General features: G+C 43.9%; 1 protein-coding gene across 1 annotated transcript in view; it reads right to left on the bottom strand.

The window, feature by feature from the left end:
- LOC128693311 (uncharacterized) overlaps positions 1-16,483 on the bottom strand; it is a 54,441-nt gene extending 37,958 nt beyond the window's left edge. Inside the window, exons 1-2 of the mRNA XM_070089494.1 lie at positions 16,456-16,483; positions 7,373-8,456 (exon numbers count right to left, since the gene is read on the bottom strand). Of these exons, the coding sequence (XP_069945595.1) occupies positions 7,373-7,440 (68 nt within the window). The 5' untranslated portion in view covers positions 7,441-8,456; positions 16,456-16,483. The remainder of the gene's footprint in view (positions 1-7,372; positions 8,457-16,455) is intronic.
- Between the last annotated feature and the right edge of the window lie 522 nt (positions 16,484-17,005).

Raw genomic sequence — 17,005 nt, 5'->3', positions numbered from 1 at the left:
TAAATGTATTGTTTATATGTATTATTAATATGCAGTATATATGTGCTGTTATAATTATTATAAATAATTATTTATAATTATTTTAATTTCTGTCATTTATTCTGATAAAATTATTATGGTTGCGAATACTCAGGATTTTTTATTCTTGTAATGCCTAAGTGACTTCCTGTTTATGGTCACTTAGTTTTATCTTTTTCCTGACTGTGTAGTTGTAAGAATAAAGTTAGACACGACATGTCCAGTCATCAACATGGAGAGAGAGAGAGAGAGAGAGAGAGAGAGAGAGAGAGAGAGAGAGAGAGAGAGAGAGAGTCAAAGTCTCTCTTAAAGGGCTTAGAATAACATGCAATAATTCACGCAAAACCCGCGTCCTGGACCATTGTCAAGACAGAACTGGGGAGAGAAATAGTAAAGGCCTAAAGACCATACGGTAGTTGGTGGGAGAAGGGATTCTACTACTGTTACTACTACTACTACGGCTACTAGTAGTAGTAGTAGTAGACCCTTCAAGAGAGGTTCCTTAACGCTGGTGAGGGGTTCTTGATATAGGATATTGGATCTGTGCTCCGGTTCCCTGAACTGAGCCTAAATGCTTTCCATCCCCCCCCTCACAGGGGCTGTATAATCCCTACATCCCCCCCCTCACAGGGGCTGTATAATCCCTACATCCCCCCTCACAGGGGCTGTATAATCCCTACATCCCCCCCTTCACAGGGGCTGTATAATCCCTACATCCTCCCCCTCACAGGGGCTGTATAATCCCTACATCCCCCCTCACACGGACTGTATAATCCCTACATCCCCCCCTCACAGGGGCTGTATAATCCCTACATCCCCCCTCACAGGGGCTGTACAATCCCTACCTCCCCCCCTCCCAGGGGCTGTACAATCCCTACATCCCCCCCTCAATCCCTACATCCCCCCCTCACAGGAGCTGTATAATCCCTACATCCCCCCCTCACAGGGGCTGTATAAGCCAGACATCCCCCCTCACAGGGGCTGTATAATCCCTACATCCCCCCTCACAGGGGCTGTATAATCCCTACATCCCCCCCTGACAGGGGCTGTATAATCCCTACTTCCCCCCCCTCACAGGGGCTGTATAATCCCTACTTCCCCCCCTCACAGGGGCTGTATAATCCCTACTTCCCCCCCTCACAGGGGCTGTATAATCCCTACATCCCCCCTCACAGGGGCTGTATAATCCCTACATCCCCCCTCACAGGGGCTGTATAATCCCTACATCCCCCCTCACAGGGGCTGTATAATCCCTACATCCCCCCTCACAGGGGCTGTATAATCCCTACATCCCCCCTCACAGGGGCTGTATAATCCCTACATCTTCCCCTCACAGGGGCTGTATAATCCCTACATCCCCCTCTCACAGGGGCTGTATAATCCCTACATCCCCCCCTCACAGGGGCTGTATAATCCCTACATCCTCCCCCTCACAGGGGCTGTATAATCCCTACATCCCCCCTCACAGGGGCTGTATAATCCCTACATCCCCCCCTCACAGGGGCTGTATAATCCCTACATCCCCCCCTCACGGGCTGTATAATCCCTACATCCCCCCCCCCTCACAGGGGCTGTATAATCCCTACATCCCCCCTCACAGGGGCTGTATAATCCCTACATCCCCCCCTCACAGGGGCTGTATAATCCCTACATCCCCCCTCACAGGGGCTGTATAATCCCTACATCCCCCCCTCACAGGGGCTGTATAATCCCTACCACCACCAGTGGTGGCTGCGGACGCAGAAGTAGCGCCAGCATTATTATAAATGAAAATGGTTGATAAATTTTTGTGACCTTCTTGAGGGATATAGACTGATGCAAAGTTTATAACTTGACGTTAGTTAGTTTAATGGACGTTGTAGTTCAAACATTTTTTTCCTTCAATAATAGTAAATATGAAGGACCCGGGGTCAACCCAGGGTGAGTTGGGGGCGTTTAGACAAGTCTCCTTACACTTGCTGCTCTTGTTCACCTATCAGTAAATTAGGTACCCATAAGTTCTCCCGGAGGATACGACTCCTAAGAACTTCCACTGGAAGTAAGCCACACTGCTTGATTTTCTTGGTTTATCCTGGGTTATTAATCCTATGGGTTATTGAATAGTCTTCCTGTTCACATACTCTTTGAATAGATAATTTAAAACATTACTCTGTTTAAACACTAGTCAGATCTATTTTATAATTTTTTATATGATAAACAAGACATTTAGAATTAACTCAAAAATTACGCTACAGAGCGAGACTACCATATCCCGAATATTTTTACCAACGATAACTTCAGAAGTGTTTTCTTTTTTTGCAACAGCTTTCAGTTTTATCAGTAATAAATATAAGTACTGTAGGAGAAGTGCATGTCTCTCATTGTATATATACTGAGAGTTAACTTTAATCTCTGTCATGGGGATTAAGGTATTTTTTGATTGGTGGTGAGTAGGTTAAGTGCAGATTTAATGACCCTTGTGTAGCCGATAGTCTTTAAACTCAACCAGCCAGAGTAATGTAGTGGTTTAAATATTGTTTTACGCATGAAAATATGTATAGTTATTAATGCAAAGAATTAAGAGTTGATTTTACATAATTATACTTTACTCAATTTAGATTTTTGAAAGTTGAAAAGAGAGTAGGCATGTTAGAATTCTTTCAGAATCCGTTGAACATGGCGGTGGGCACGTTCTGCCCTTTCTTAGGGTATTATGGGTCAAAAACTGCACCACAACTCTGCTTTAAAATAGCGTGAGGCCACGTGAGAGCACCAGCCTGGGTTGCGACGACTCACCTTGGCTGCCAACACCTTGCACAGTCTCGTTAGTCACAGAAAATGGACTCTTGCTCTGTACTTGTCACTTTCACAATGTAAACAAACGGCTCTAAAATTAGATTTTTTTACACAGTTGAATTTACAGGCCAAGATCAGCTACCTTAACTTATTTCAGTTTACAGCCTTGCTTTAACTGGCATGCCTAGAGTGCCACTCACAACACTCGACTAACTTCTGTGTTGCTAGAGAATAGTCAAAACATCGTGGCTGGAACAATTCACCAAAAACCCTCACATGAGAGAGGAATCTTATAACGAAGTTTCAGTCCTTCCTGAACCATTCTCAAGTCACAACTGAGGCTAGAACAGTAGAGAAGGCCCAAAGACTGTAGGCCTTCCCCACTTTTCTCGTTACAGTTGTGACTTACCATTAGTCTATGCCGGAGCGAAACATCGTCATAAAGTTCCTCTTCTAAGTGCTATTTTTTAGTGATTCTATATATAACTTACGCTAAGTGAGCAGGAACAGCTAGTGTGGGAAGACATGCTCTTACGTCTCATTGAAGTTGATATTTACGATGCAATTAAGTCTGTCAGAATGCGAGAATCTGATTTCCTTTCAGTGCAATGAATACGAGGGACGGGAGAGACAGTAGGACCACGATGACAGGAGTTCTTAACCGGGGGTATCCATACTCCTTAGGGGGGTATGAATACCAAATAATAGAGGTATATGACTCGATCTCAGAACAATTAAAAAAAAATTGTTGGATTAGAATAAACTATCAACTGTTCTGTTGCTAGCTATCCACATGTAAAGTAAAACCAAGCTAGTGACATCTTTTGAAGTCATCCTGGTACCTAATAGGACTGGTGTTCAATTCAATTCAAATTCAAAGTTTATTCTCTATAAGGATTACAATGCTGAGTTTACAGAAATTTGGTTATTGTTTGGTTTACATGTAGTAAAATTGTGATTACAGAGTGTACCACTAGAACGCTTAGCATGGCTAGGCATTTCGGGCATAACATAGGACTGGTGTTGAGTTCGATAGACTGGCGAAGGTGGTATGGGGACATATTGGGCATTGTGAATGTGATAATGATATTCAATACCGCCAGGTTGATAGGTAAGAGACATGTGTAACAGTTAGGTATCTTTATTCCGAAATGTTTCGCCTACACCGTAGCCAGTACAGAAGAGGCAATTGAATCAGTAGAGATATAAAAGCGATGTAATCAGTTCATCACCCTTGAAGACGTAGCTTTTGTAGTTTTGATGTTGCTGTGTCTGGTAAGTTGTACATGAATGGTATATAATACCGACAAGATGATGGGCCAGTATTACTGCAGTCTTCTTGCTCAATACTCGTCTATCTCTTGGGTATGACCTGCTTCCATTTGGAAATCCTACCTACCTACCTTCGTCTGCTGAACATTCCTCATCTGATGCCAGTATTATATAAGCAATCTTTCTGCCTGTTCAAAATTCTGCGCAAAAATGGTTATAACTATGACCATAATTTTTAAAGGGTGAACTTGTGAGCCAGTGGAAGGCCTCGGTCAGATGACCAAAAGCTCCAACGACTGGTCATCATCTGACAAAGACCCGCGTCAGGAAACACTTGTCCTGTTTCCTGACGAACCTTACCTAACCTTACCTAACCTTACCTGCCTGTGCTTCAGATTCTTCAAGACTACGGTGCTCATCACCAACTACAAGGCTGAGGGACTGATTACCTCGTCTTTTGTATGTAGTTCTACAGTCTTTTCATTATGTCCCTGAATTTGTATTATTAATTAATAGCCAGTGGTTGGCGAAACGTCTACAAATAAAGGTACCCAGATGTTGCACATGTGTCTAACTCTTCATCTTGTCGATGCTGTGTACCATTTGGGCACAATACGAGATGGAGTACATAGCTAGAAAATAAAGTGAAACTGAGGAGACCCAAGAAGAATGCCATATTGGGATGAAGACGTCTACCCGTCCTCATCCCATCATGGCATCCTTCAGGTCACCATGCGTCACTCACACCTCACTCTCCGCTTATATATACTGTCTTTCAACCTCTGTATGTTAGAAGTGATCAAGGTCCCAGGACAGAAACGTTTTCTAAGAAATGTGTCCCAGTGTTTGCTCGCGTATTTTTATAAACCAACTTGTCTGACCTGTTTTCAAAGCTACCCAAAGTTTTCGCTTCATTGACGCTACTCGGGAGTTTGTTCCACTCATCCACAACTCTGTTACCAAACCAGTATTTTCCTATATCTTTTCTAAATATATTTTTTTTCAACTTTAATCCATTGCTGCGAGTCCTGTCTTGGTTGGATATTTTTTTTTTTTTACACAGGGCTTGACAAGATTAAGGATCCCTAGCTTTATTGACAAGTTATTTACAGGTTAAGGATTCCTAACTTTATTGGCAAGCTAAGAGCTGTTACCTACATCAGCTCATTTGAAAGCATTTTTATTGTCATGAGACATACAAGTAGGGAACAGGATGAAGTTGGAGCCATCTGTGGGCCAGCATTTTCATTTGATCAACTGACTTTATCTCGTTGACATCATTATGCTGTACGAATGTGTTCCATACTCGAGTCATCCTGGGTATATAGGATCTCAGATGGAGTGATGTTCTGGAGAGGTGTACAGCCAGAGTGAAGTTGCTGCTTTCTGCCCGTCTTGTGGCATAAAAGCTTGTTTCACGTTGTCCTCAAAGTGGATCAAAGTGTGGTACTTTGACGATATTGGCCTTGTACATAACAGTAAGGCCACCCACATCCTTCCTGTGTTGAAGGCTCTGTTGAAATGACAGATCTATCCAGGATGGGTCCAGGCGAGAGATGAGATGTCTTGCTCTGTTCTCTACTCTGTCAAGCAGTCGCAGATGAGAGGGGGGGGGGGGGGGGCAGGCAAACCAAGAAAGTTGAGCATACTCAAGGTGTGAGCGTACTTGTGCCTCGTACAGAATCTTGCAACCCCTACTGTCAAGCAGATGCGATAATACGGCGAAGTGCTGTAAGCTTCCTGGCTGCCTTGTTTGCAAGATTTACAACATGGTTCTTCATGGTCAGTTTGGAGTCAAATTTCACCCCAAGGATATCAACTACTTCCCCAGGTGCCAACACCCTCCCATTCATCCCTACTACTGCGCCGGCATTACCATCATGGTGCCTAGAGACCATCATTATTTGCGTTTTCTCAGGTGCAAATGTTATTTGCCATCTATTTCCCCAAGCTGATATAGCTCTTAGCTGGTGATTGATGTAGCTTAGAGCAGCTGGCATTTCTTCTCTTGGATAAGTGAATGTCAGTGTACAGTCGTCTGCATATGCATGGGATTCTGGGATGAGATGAAAAAGGTCATTGAAGTAGACATTCCCTAACAATGGTCCCAGCACGCTTCCTTGTGGAACACTTGCCCCAATAGGATGTCTTGCTGATTCCGTTCCATTGAGAACTACCCTTAGAGATCTACCATGAAGGTAATCACTGAGGAGACAGCGTAGAGCCTGCAATTCCCAGTGCTTGAAGTTTTGCTAAGAGGCCCTGGTGCCACACCCGGTCGAAAGCACCAGCTGTCTTCCATTTATATACCTCAATCGTATCATTCCCTAATTCTACGCTTTTTCAGAGAATGCTGATTCAGTGCCCTCAGTCTATGTTCGTAGGAAAGATTTCTGGATAAATTGCAAGAGTGGCCAGATGAGTTGCTGCTTGAATTCAACCCCTGTAAATACAAGCTCATAAAGATTGGGGAGGAAGCAAAAAGTCCGGAAATGGGGTACAGACTATGAGACAGAAACTGCAGAATTCACTCAAGGAGGAAGACAGTACATCGCCAGAGACTCTCATAAGCAGGATAACCTCTTCATTCAGTGCTCGTCAGCCCATCTTGGAGTATGCAACACCAGTATGGAACCCACACCTAATAAAAGCATTTTAAGAAACTGGAAAAAGTACAAAAGAATGCAGCAAGATTTGTTTCTGAGCTGAGAGGCATGAGCTATGAGGAGGCTAAGGCAATTAGACCTAACGACATTGAGTGACAGAATGGGGGTAGGTATGCTAACAACATACAAAATACTCAGGGAAGCTGATATGGTAGACAGGGATTGACTGTTTAAGAGGAGAGAAACGAGAATTCTGGAAAACTACTGAAAGTCAGATTCACAGATGAGCCATAGGGATGTTAGGAAGTATTTTTTCAGTCTCAGAGTGGTCGGGAGGTGGAATGATCTTAGTGAAGAAGTATTGGAGGTAGGCTCCATACATAGCTTTAAGAGCAGGTACATTAGGGGCCCACCAGGCTAAGAGGGAGTGAATATGAAGAGTGGCAAATTGAGAGGCGGCACCAGAAACTGATAATCAACCCCAGCAACCACAAATGGGTGAATACAAGTATATGAGCACACACACACACACACACACACACACACACACACACACACACATAATAGACTTAACATCAGTGTGATAAAGTGCCAACTACAGGATACAGGCTTAGATTTGCTCCTGTAGCTACAAACATTTAATCCTAAATACGAAATTATACGCACAGGCATGCTCATACAGAAATATAAAATATACTCACATCTCCTGGTCAGCTTCAGCGAAGATAGTTGAAATAGAGGAGAATAAATCTGTCATCTGGAAGTTCATTCTGCTAAAATTTTCACTATTGAGGCTGTCACTGTTGCTAAGGCTGTTGAGGCTGTCACTGTTGCTAAGGCTGTTGAGGCTGTCACTGTTGCTAAGGCTGTTGAGGCTGTCACTGTTGATAAGGCTGTTTAGGCTGTCACTGTTGCTGGGACTGTTGAAGATGACACTGTTGATAGAGGGGGTTGAGGTTGTCCCTGTTGCTAGGGGGGTTTTCAGGCTGTCACTTTCCGTGGGGCGTTCGGGTTGTCACTGTTGCTGGGAGTGTTGGGGCTGTCACTGTTGCTGGGGTTATTGGAACTATCACTGTTAAAAGCAGCAGTGGCACTGTTGCTGTTAATGATTTGATTGTTGTAGCTGATACTTCACTGTATAATTTATTAGTTTATTTAGTAACTCAAGCTGATACTGTCACTTGTTCTTATCGTCCTCACAGATGTTTTTACTCAGGTTATCAGAACAACCGTTCTAACTATTTTTGCTGCTGCTGCTTCTGCTGCTGCTGCTACTGTTGCTGCTGCTACTACTGCTGCTACTACTGCTACTACTGCTGCTACTACTGCTACTGTAGTCACAGTGTTGTAGTTACTACTGAAACTATAGTTGATGTTTTGCCTGCTGCTGACGATACAATTGTAATGTGTTGATGACACATTTGCTTATGGCACTGTTACCATTCCTGGCACTGTTACCACTCCTGGCACTGTTTCCACTCCTAGCACTGTTACCACTCCTGGCACTGTTACCATTCCTGGCACTGTTACCACTCCTGGCACTGTTACCACTCCTGGCACTGTTACCACTCCTGGCACTGTTACCACTCCTAGCACTGTTACCACTCCTGGCACTGTTACCACTCCTGGCACTGTTACCACTCCTGGCACTGTTACCACTCCTGGCACTAATCATGAGAAACGTCTACTGTCAGTTGTCATCGAGAACTTCGGTTCCTTCGTATCAATCAATACATGTGTTGCTTAATTCTCCAACTGATTCGTCTCAGTGTTGACCATCACGTCCTGAAGAAGGATAAAAAGACATTAAAAAGATAACAGTTGTTGTATCATGCAGGTGTGCTCAACACTTGTCAGTTAGAAGAAAATAACCCCACCTGCAGACACCAACGTGAGAAACAGCTGCTTATTTCGACTCCCAACTAAGGCTGTCTTCTGTAGATTGAATAGTGGTTTTTTTTTCCTGCTATTACCGCAGGTTACTTGATAACAACATTTTAGTAGGACAGAGGAAGAACTTTGTTCAGGAGTGTGACCAGGAGATGAAGCTCGAGTCAGGTGAGTTATACAAGAAGTATCTCCGTAGAAACCTTAAGAAGGTTTATACATCAGAGGTTTATACATCAGAGGTTTATACATCAGAGGTTTATACATCAGAGGTTTGTACATCAGAGGTTTGTACATCAGAGGCTTATACATCAGAGGTTTATACGTCAAAGGTTTATACATCAAAAGTTTATACATCAGAGGCTTATACATCAGAGGTTTATTCATTACAAGGTTTCAAATCAAAGGTTTACAACTTGAGGTAAACAGTTTGCAGATATAAACTCTGAGGGACACTACTCATAGACTACTGCAATAAATATATCAAACCATTGATCACTGATGAAGTCTGTCAGTGTTCAGTTCAGAAATTTATGTTTACGTTTGAACACCGCGCGAGACTGAAGGATACCTGCACAGCGACTGAAGGATACCTGCACAGCGACTGAAGGATACCTGCGCAGCGACTGACGGATACCTTTTCTTTATTAGTCACCAAATCGAACCTACAAATGGAGCACTAATTGCTTAGAAAAAAATGCCTTTTTTAAAAAATTAGGCTTCAAATGGCCTACATTCTGGTCTCTCTTTTTTATGAAGTCATTTAATGTCCACTTCCGCTGATTGTGCTGGTGAAATATTGAAAATTGCAAGTGAGAGAGTTGAGTGGGAGTAGAGGATTGCATGTTTCCCTAGCCACTGTCAGTTATGGGGACTCCTGCCTTATTTCTGGGTATGTTTAGTGTCGCTTCCGGGAAATACATGCGAACGAAATCTAAGGCTCTGACTTCTTGACAGTTTGTCGGTTCTGTATATTCCAGTTATGGGCTATATCACCTTGTTGCCGTGATTTATGGGTTATGTCATCTTGTTGCCGTGATTTATGGGTTATGTCACCTTGTTGCCGTGATTTATGGGTTATGTCATCTTGCTGCCGTGATTTATGGGTTATTTCTTTGTGGCTATTAATAATCAGCCTATGATTTAATTTCTCTATAGGCCTAGAAATCGCTTATTGGATGATAAACCTCCATGGATAATCGAAGAAAAACGCACATTTTCGCCTGTTTTTATCTTCTTACCCCTCAAACAGCCCCGAACCTCAGCTGAAACGGCCATTTTAACACTAATAACATCTTTAAACCGACCCAAACCAAATCTATTTTCACTAGCTGGTCTTCCAAACTAACAGATGAGGCAGAAGGACCCACCGCAGCCCTCAGAACAACCCTGAAATAGTCACAAATTTAGTCACCTTGTCACTCATTGCAACCCAAAGCTGGTCATGGACCGGGCCACGGGGGCGTTGACCCCCGGAACACCCTCCAAGTATACTTCAGGTAATATTGATGCCAGAATCAACCCTGTGGGTACTCCAGTCAATCAAGCAAACCTCTCTATCCACTAACGAGAAACCGACTGAGAAGTACTGCAACTCAGCACTTCTCCATTTTTTCATGTTGTTGGCAGATGAAGGTTACGTTCTTACGAGTGTTGATCCAGATGATGTTATCGACCAGACTAGTGGCCCGGTGGCCTGGTGGCTAAAGCTCCCGCTTCACACACGGAGGGCCCCGGTTCGATTCCCGGCGGGTGGAAACATTTCGACACGTTTCCTTACACCTGTTGTCCTGTTCACCTAGCAGCAAATAGGTACCTGGGTGTTAGTCGACTGGTGTGGGTCGCATCCTGGGGGACAAGATTAAGGACCCCAATGGAAATAAGTTAGACAGTCCTCGATGACGCACTGACTTTCTTGGGTTATCCTGGGTGGCTAACCCTCCGGGGTTAAAAATCCGAACGAAATCTTATCTTATCTTATCTTACCGCAACCACTGAACTAGCGAGAGATCTCACTATACAAAGTATAAATCAGAGCATTAATTTTCAAACTATGTTTCTTGAATTTGTTTAATCAGGATAGGCAACCTGGATGCATTTCACCGACTTCAAAATACGTAATGTATTGTGATTACTGTTCGTAACGTAATTTAATAATTGCAAAACTTTCATGAAATCTTGGAAAATCAATGTCTTAACTTTAAGTTTTAATCATTAAAAGAATACCTAATGTATGACTGTCATGCATTTAATGCGGCGATAATGAGTCAGTCATCGTTTGACTGTCAGTCACCAGGACTGTCAAATCATTTATTAAATATTAAACGAAACTTATGTATGCGCGTTTTTTTTTTTTTTAGTGTAGAAGGAACTTTTAATACTTTCACGTAAGCATATTTAGGAAGAGGTACATATAAGTACAATTATCATATGTGGTAACGTAAGTATTAATTAATTTATTTTTCATTGGGGCCCTTGTAACAACGTGTTATTTAAAGCCTAGTTGTAAGATACGCTGCATCAAAGTACTCAGTACTTAAGCCACAGCCAGTTCACAGAAATTTAGCCGAATGGCTTAAGTACTTTGATGCAGAGTGGATAGGTTCGAATCCTGCTGTGGCCCTTTTTTTTCTGATTAATATTAAAAACGCCTTTCAGTTTTTTTATTACAAGATTTCATTTCACCAAAGTAATGCTGTTGTAGTCACGGGTAAGCGTTAAACCCGTAAGGGTCATATTAGTCGGGGGTTCTTAAATGGAGTGATTGGCTGTTATACAGTGACGTATTTGGTAAAGTACGTGTCTGAAGCCCATCCTGCAGTCTCTGTCTTACTGCCTCAGGGTAACGTCTCTAACTGCCCCGGGTAACGTCTCTAACTGCCACGGGTAACGTCTCTAACTGCCCCGGGTAACGTCTCTAACTGCCCTGGGTAACGCGTGTAGTACCTGGGCAAAGTGGACCTTTACAGGACAAAATTAATCCAAAGTGTTCTCTACGTTAGACCGACCCGCTTCTAAGCTTGTCAGTAATTGTTAAATAGTCTCAGGCGAATGTTAAATATTCTCTGGGTACATGACAGTCACAGTTTTCTCCTAATAGTCACGAGGTCACACACATGTCACGGGATAACCCAGGAAAACTGAACACTGTAACTTATTTTTGGTCTTCTGAGACAATGGTGGTCATAGTATTGGCAGTGCTGACGGATACATCTATGCATGTGTATGCACACATGCATAGGTACATAAATACATATATGTATATACATGCATACATATATCTTTGTACACACACATGTATGCGTGCTCACACATTTACATATACACAAACATATATATTTATGCAAGTGTACAAAAACACGTGCATAATTAAGAGCCTGCATGCATGTACACGTATATATAAACCCACACATTGTTCATATGTACACATACAAACATGTTGCATATGCACACGTACATATACATACATATATGCATACGTATACGTGTGAACATGTATATATACAAAAAAATCACATGTACATCCACACATACATAAAATATTTACAAGTTTTCATACGTACTTACCCTCATACATGGACTCATAGATACATATGAATAAAGATACACACACGTGTATATTGTTTATATTTGGCCGTGTTAGATTTTTATCACCACTCTACACTATTCCTTTTGTGTGCACTGAGGTAGAGGAAGCTGGGCTTACGAGATACAGGGATACATTTCTCAAATCGTGCAGCGGCCAACGTACATCTAGCTATATACATGTACAACTACAGTTGTACTCCGTTATGTACACGCCTCACAGGTGTACCCGTTATATACACACCTCACAGGTGTACCAGCACAGGTGTACCCCGTTATGTACACGCCTCACAGGTGTACCCCGTTATGTACACGCCTCACAGGTGTAGCACTACAGGTGTGCTATATGAGAGCAGTGTCAGGAGTGAGCATCCTCGCGTGCCGGGGAGAGCAAGAGAGAAGGCACGTTAGGTATGTAGCATGTGAGGGGAGAAACAGTGTAGTGACGAGGAGCACAAAATCATGGGAAGGGGAGACAGTTTTTAAAAGCTGAAATATATATATATATATATATATATATATATATATATATATATATATATATATATATATATATATATAGAGAGAGAGAGAGAGAGAGAGAGAGAGCATGTCGTACTGAATAGGTAAAATTGGTCAGTTATCAAGAACTCATTTAAAATTAAGTCCTTCCTAAAATATTCTCTTATACGTTTTAAGATATATTTTGTTCATTTATATTAATGTTATATAATTTTGGCCCTCCTCATGGTGAGCGAAAATCACACATGGCGGTATAACCCACGGGACCACGCAGTCCTATAGGAATGACGCACCCAGCAGAGCTAGGTGCGTGATCCCATGGGTTAGAGCATCATCTGTGATTTTAGCTCACCATGAGGTGGGCCAAAATGACATGGGTTCGATTCCTTGGCTAGTCGCAGTGTTATTATTATGACCACTCGTTAGTGGTTACAATAATATACATACGCTGCTCGTGAGGCTAGTACACCAAACAGTGAGTAAAATGAAATGAGCTCAAAGGCAATCACACCACCGTATGTCCTTGGATGATGGTAAAACACCTAGCTCTGCTGGGTGCGTCATTCTTGTAGGATTGCGTGATCCCGTGGGTTATAGCGCCATGTGTGATTTACGTTCACCATGAGGTGGGCCAAAACTACATGGGTTCGAATCCTCGGCTAGTCGCATTGTTGATATTGTTTAATATCACTTGTTCGTGGTTACAATAATATATATATATATGTCGTGCCGTATAGGCAGAACTTGCGATCTTGGCTTAAATAGCAACGCTCATCTTGCCATATAGGACAAGTGAAAATTTGTGTATGCAATAATTTCTCCAAAATCATTCTGAACCTAACGAAAAAAATATATTTCATTGTGTTTGTTTAGTATTAAATTATTGTAAACAAATCTAAAATATATTTAGTTGGGTTAGGCTAAAATAAATTGTTCTTGTTATAATAAGGTTAGGTAAGTTTTCTAAGATTCTTTTGGTGCAAAATTCAAAATTTTTACATTAACATTAATGAAAAAAATGTATCTTTAAACGTATAAGAGAAAATTTCGGAAAGGACTTAATTTTAAATGAGTTCTTGCTAATTGACCAGTTTTACATATTCGGCACGACATATATATATATATATATATATATATATATATATATATATATATATATATATATATATATATATATATATATATATATTATGCAGATATAGCAAACAAGCGATAAAAGATGCAAAACAACCATGGGGGGGGTGGAGTTGAATCATACCTCTAGGCCTTTTGTGTTGCAGTGAGCACAACAGAAGCTTGTGATATTGCAAAAAAGAGGAGGTTCAAGCAAATACGATCACAGGGAACACCTGTCTGCGCAGACAGCCTCTGCTGTCTGCCAGCTTAGTTCATATTTCGCGCCATGCTGGTGCTGCCGCCTAGAGGCCTTGCCACTTCAGTATGCCCAGACCTGCCTCACTCTCTCTCACAGCGGCCTAGCAGGAAGACACAAGTACTCCCAGCTCTCTCGTGGGCATGGCCCTCCCGGGCCATGGGCACAACACAAGCCTGTGTACCCACCACTACTTAAGAATAAACGAAGAAGCCTCCGAAGACGTATCATTAACTCCCCGCTAAAAGAATACCAAATAACCTCGTTATAATTGGTACCAGCGGTGGTCGCAGCAGTGTGTTTGCCCAAAGCGAGGAAGGAAGAGGGATGAAGTCATCTTCACTTCATCACCCTACACAAGAAGCATCCATCTCTCAACAAGTTATCCTGATGTCGTGTCTGCACGTTTGAGTACCCAGACACAGGTACAAGCAGGATCTAGTCGAAATTTGCCGAATTTCTTCGAGAATTGTGAGTGGCGTCCCAGTGACTCCACACTACAGTGTCCCACGCTGTTTCTCAAGTCACGTGTTCAGCGTCACTTGTATGTTGCTGTTGTTGTTCAGCTCAGCACAGCCGTTTCAGCAAGCCAGAGGTGAGTTTTGTGGTGATTTCTGCGTCCAGTGTGAGCTCTCTACGTATTTGTGGGTGGGGGAGGAGAGGAGAGGAAGTGGCTGTTCCTCACCTTGCCCATGCTTGCCCTACTCACACTCACCTGTCTACCATACACCACTCACCACTGCCCACTCCCTCTGCTGTGTTTTCTGCTGTTTTCCATGTGAATTCATTGCCAGAGCTGTGTATCCGAGTGCCCGAGGCCACTCGAAGCTACGTGGACCAGCATGCCACGTAGATCACGACACCACGTGGATCACGATGCCACGTGGGTGTGGCGATGTCACGTGGATCTACCAGCCACGTGAGTTACCAGATGTCCCAGGCCTCATGCTGTGGTCTGCTGCCCGCGTCACATTGACGTCACCCACGATGCTGCCCGACTTCATGACGTCACGATGTCTGCTGACGTCACCTCGAGATGTCTGCTGACGTCATCACGCCTGACATCACATGATGTCACCATCGAGTGTTCAGTAATTATTTCAGTATTGTCGAGAAGATCGAGAGAAGATATATGTCGTGTTAATTAATTCCTCTCAGTGTTCTCACATGTTAGTGTACCGCGGGTGTGGAAAGTTTCCGTGTGTCCAGTGAGGTCTGAGCCAGACCTGAGTAGCACCACTGTGCTAAGTCACCCGTGTGACCAGTACGTTTGACAGCTGATGTCAAGACAGCTCCAACTGACCGAGCCCCCTTGTACAGAAAGCTTTTATGCTCATCCCTCGTGTTGTTCTGCAGAATCGTACCTGCTACGATTCCCATCGAGATTTGTTTCACTTCACCTCCAGACCGTCAGAGTGCAGTTATATGTAGAGAAACAAGTCTGGGGACGCTTAGGCTAACCTCTGCTATAACTCCAACTGTCGAGAGATGATACTCGCCAAGCCGCAGTTAGGCCTGTCGGCAGGCGCTGTGTCAGCCTCGTGTCACAAGCTTCAGTGAGCAGCCTGCACAAAGATGATGTCACTTTGACTGCTAGCTCTCTCACTGCAGTTTGGTGTATGATGTTACGACTCCCAGATGTTTCGCCCAGTCGTCTCTGCTACAACTCGCTCCACGCTCGCCGGCAGTGACAGTCCAGCGACAGTACCAGTCGAGAAGTGTCCTCCTGAGTCGCTTGCCAGAAGTCCTGCCCAGTTGCCGAGTTTTGTCGACGACTCCTACGATGTCTGCTTCACCGTTCCAGAGGAGACCGTAACCTGTTACGTCACAGCTCAGCCGCAGCGATGTCTCCTGTGTTGCAGTATCTGTCCAGATGCAGGAAGGCGTGCAGTGATGCCCTTCGACGCTCATTGCCTATGACCACGATGTTTAGCACACCCCACATGTTTTTTTCTTCCCTCCCTGTAGGAAGTGTTTTTTTCCATGTTCATATGTATATATATGTTGTTATTTTGTGTTCTGTGCCCTGTTCCTACGAGAGAGAGACCGAGTTTCTTTTACTACCAGTATTGTCGCGTCGGGACGACGCGCGGTAGGTGGCCGAGCGTATGTAGACAGCCTGTACTGTCTGCGCAGACAGCCCCTGCTGTCTGCCAGTTTAGTTCATATTTCGCGCCATGCTGGTGCTGCCACCTAGAGGGCTTACCACTTCAGTATGCCCAGACTTGCCTCACCCTCACTCACACAGCGGCCTAGCAGCAAGATACAAGGCCTCCCAGCTCTCTCTCGTGGGATGGCCCTGCCCCGGCCATGGGCACAAACACACAAGCCTGTGTACCCACTACGACATTAACAATAAAGTAAGAAGCCTCCGAAGTTTATCATTAACCACCCGCTTGCAGCACCTACCAAATAACCTCGTTATAGTCACACACTGACCTGGGAGACCTGGTGCTGGTCACTTCTGTCACACACTGACCTGGGAGACCTGGTGCTGGTCACTTCTGTCACACACTGACCTGGGAGACCTGGTGCTGGTCGCTTCTGTCACACACTGACCTGGGAGACCTGGTGTTGGTCACTTCTGTCACACACTGACCTGGGAGATCTAGTACTTGTCACTTCTGTCACACACTGACCTGGTGTTGGTCACTTCTGTCACACACTGACCTGGGAGATCTGGTGCTGGTCATTTCTGCCACACACTGACCTGGGAGACCTGGTGCTGGTCACTTCTGTCACACACTGACCTGGGAGACCTGGTGCTGGTCACTTCTGTCACACACTGACCTGGGAGACCTGGTGCTGGGCGCTTCTGTCACACACTGACCTGGGAGACCTGGTGCTGGTCGCTTCTGTCACACACTGACATGGGAGACCTGGTGCTGGTCGCTTCTAACACACTGACCTGGGAGACCTGGTGCTGGTCACTCCTGTCACACACCGAACTGGGAGACCTGGTGCTGGTCACTTCTAACACGCACTGACC

The sequence above is a fragment of the Cherax quadricarinatus genome, chromosome 28 (assembly GCF_038502225.1).
Source record: "Cherax quadricarinatus isolate ZL_2023a chromosome 28, ASM3850222v1, whole genome shotgun sequence".
Classification (NCBI taxonomy): Eukaryota; Metazoa; Arthropoda; class Malacostraca; order Decapoda; family Parastacidae; genus Cherax; species Cherax quadricarinatus.
Note: the sequence above shows the minus strand (reverse complement) of the source record. Positions and strands in the feature narration are given on the sequence as shown.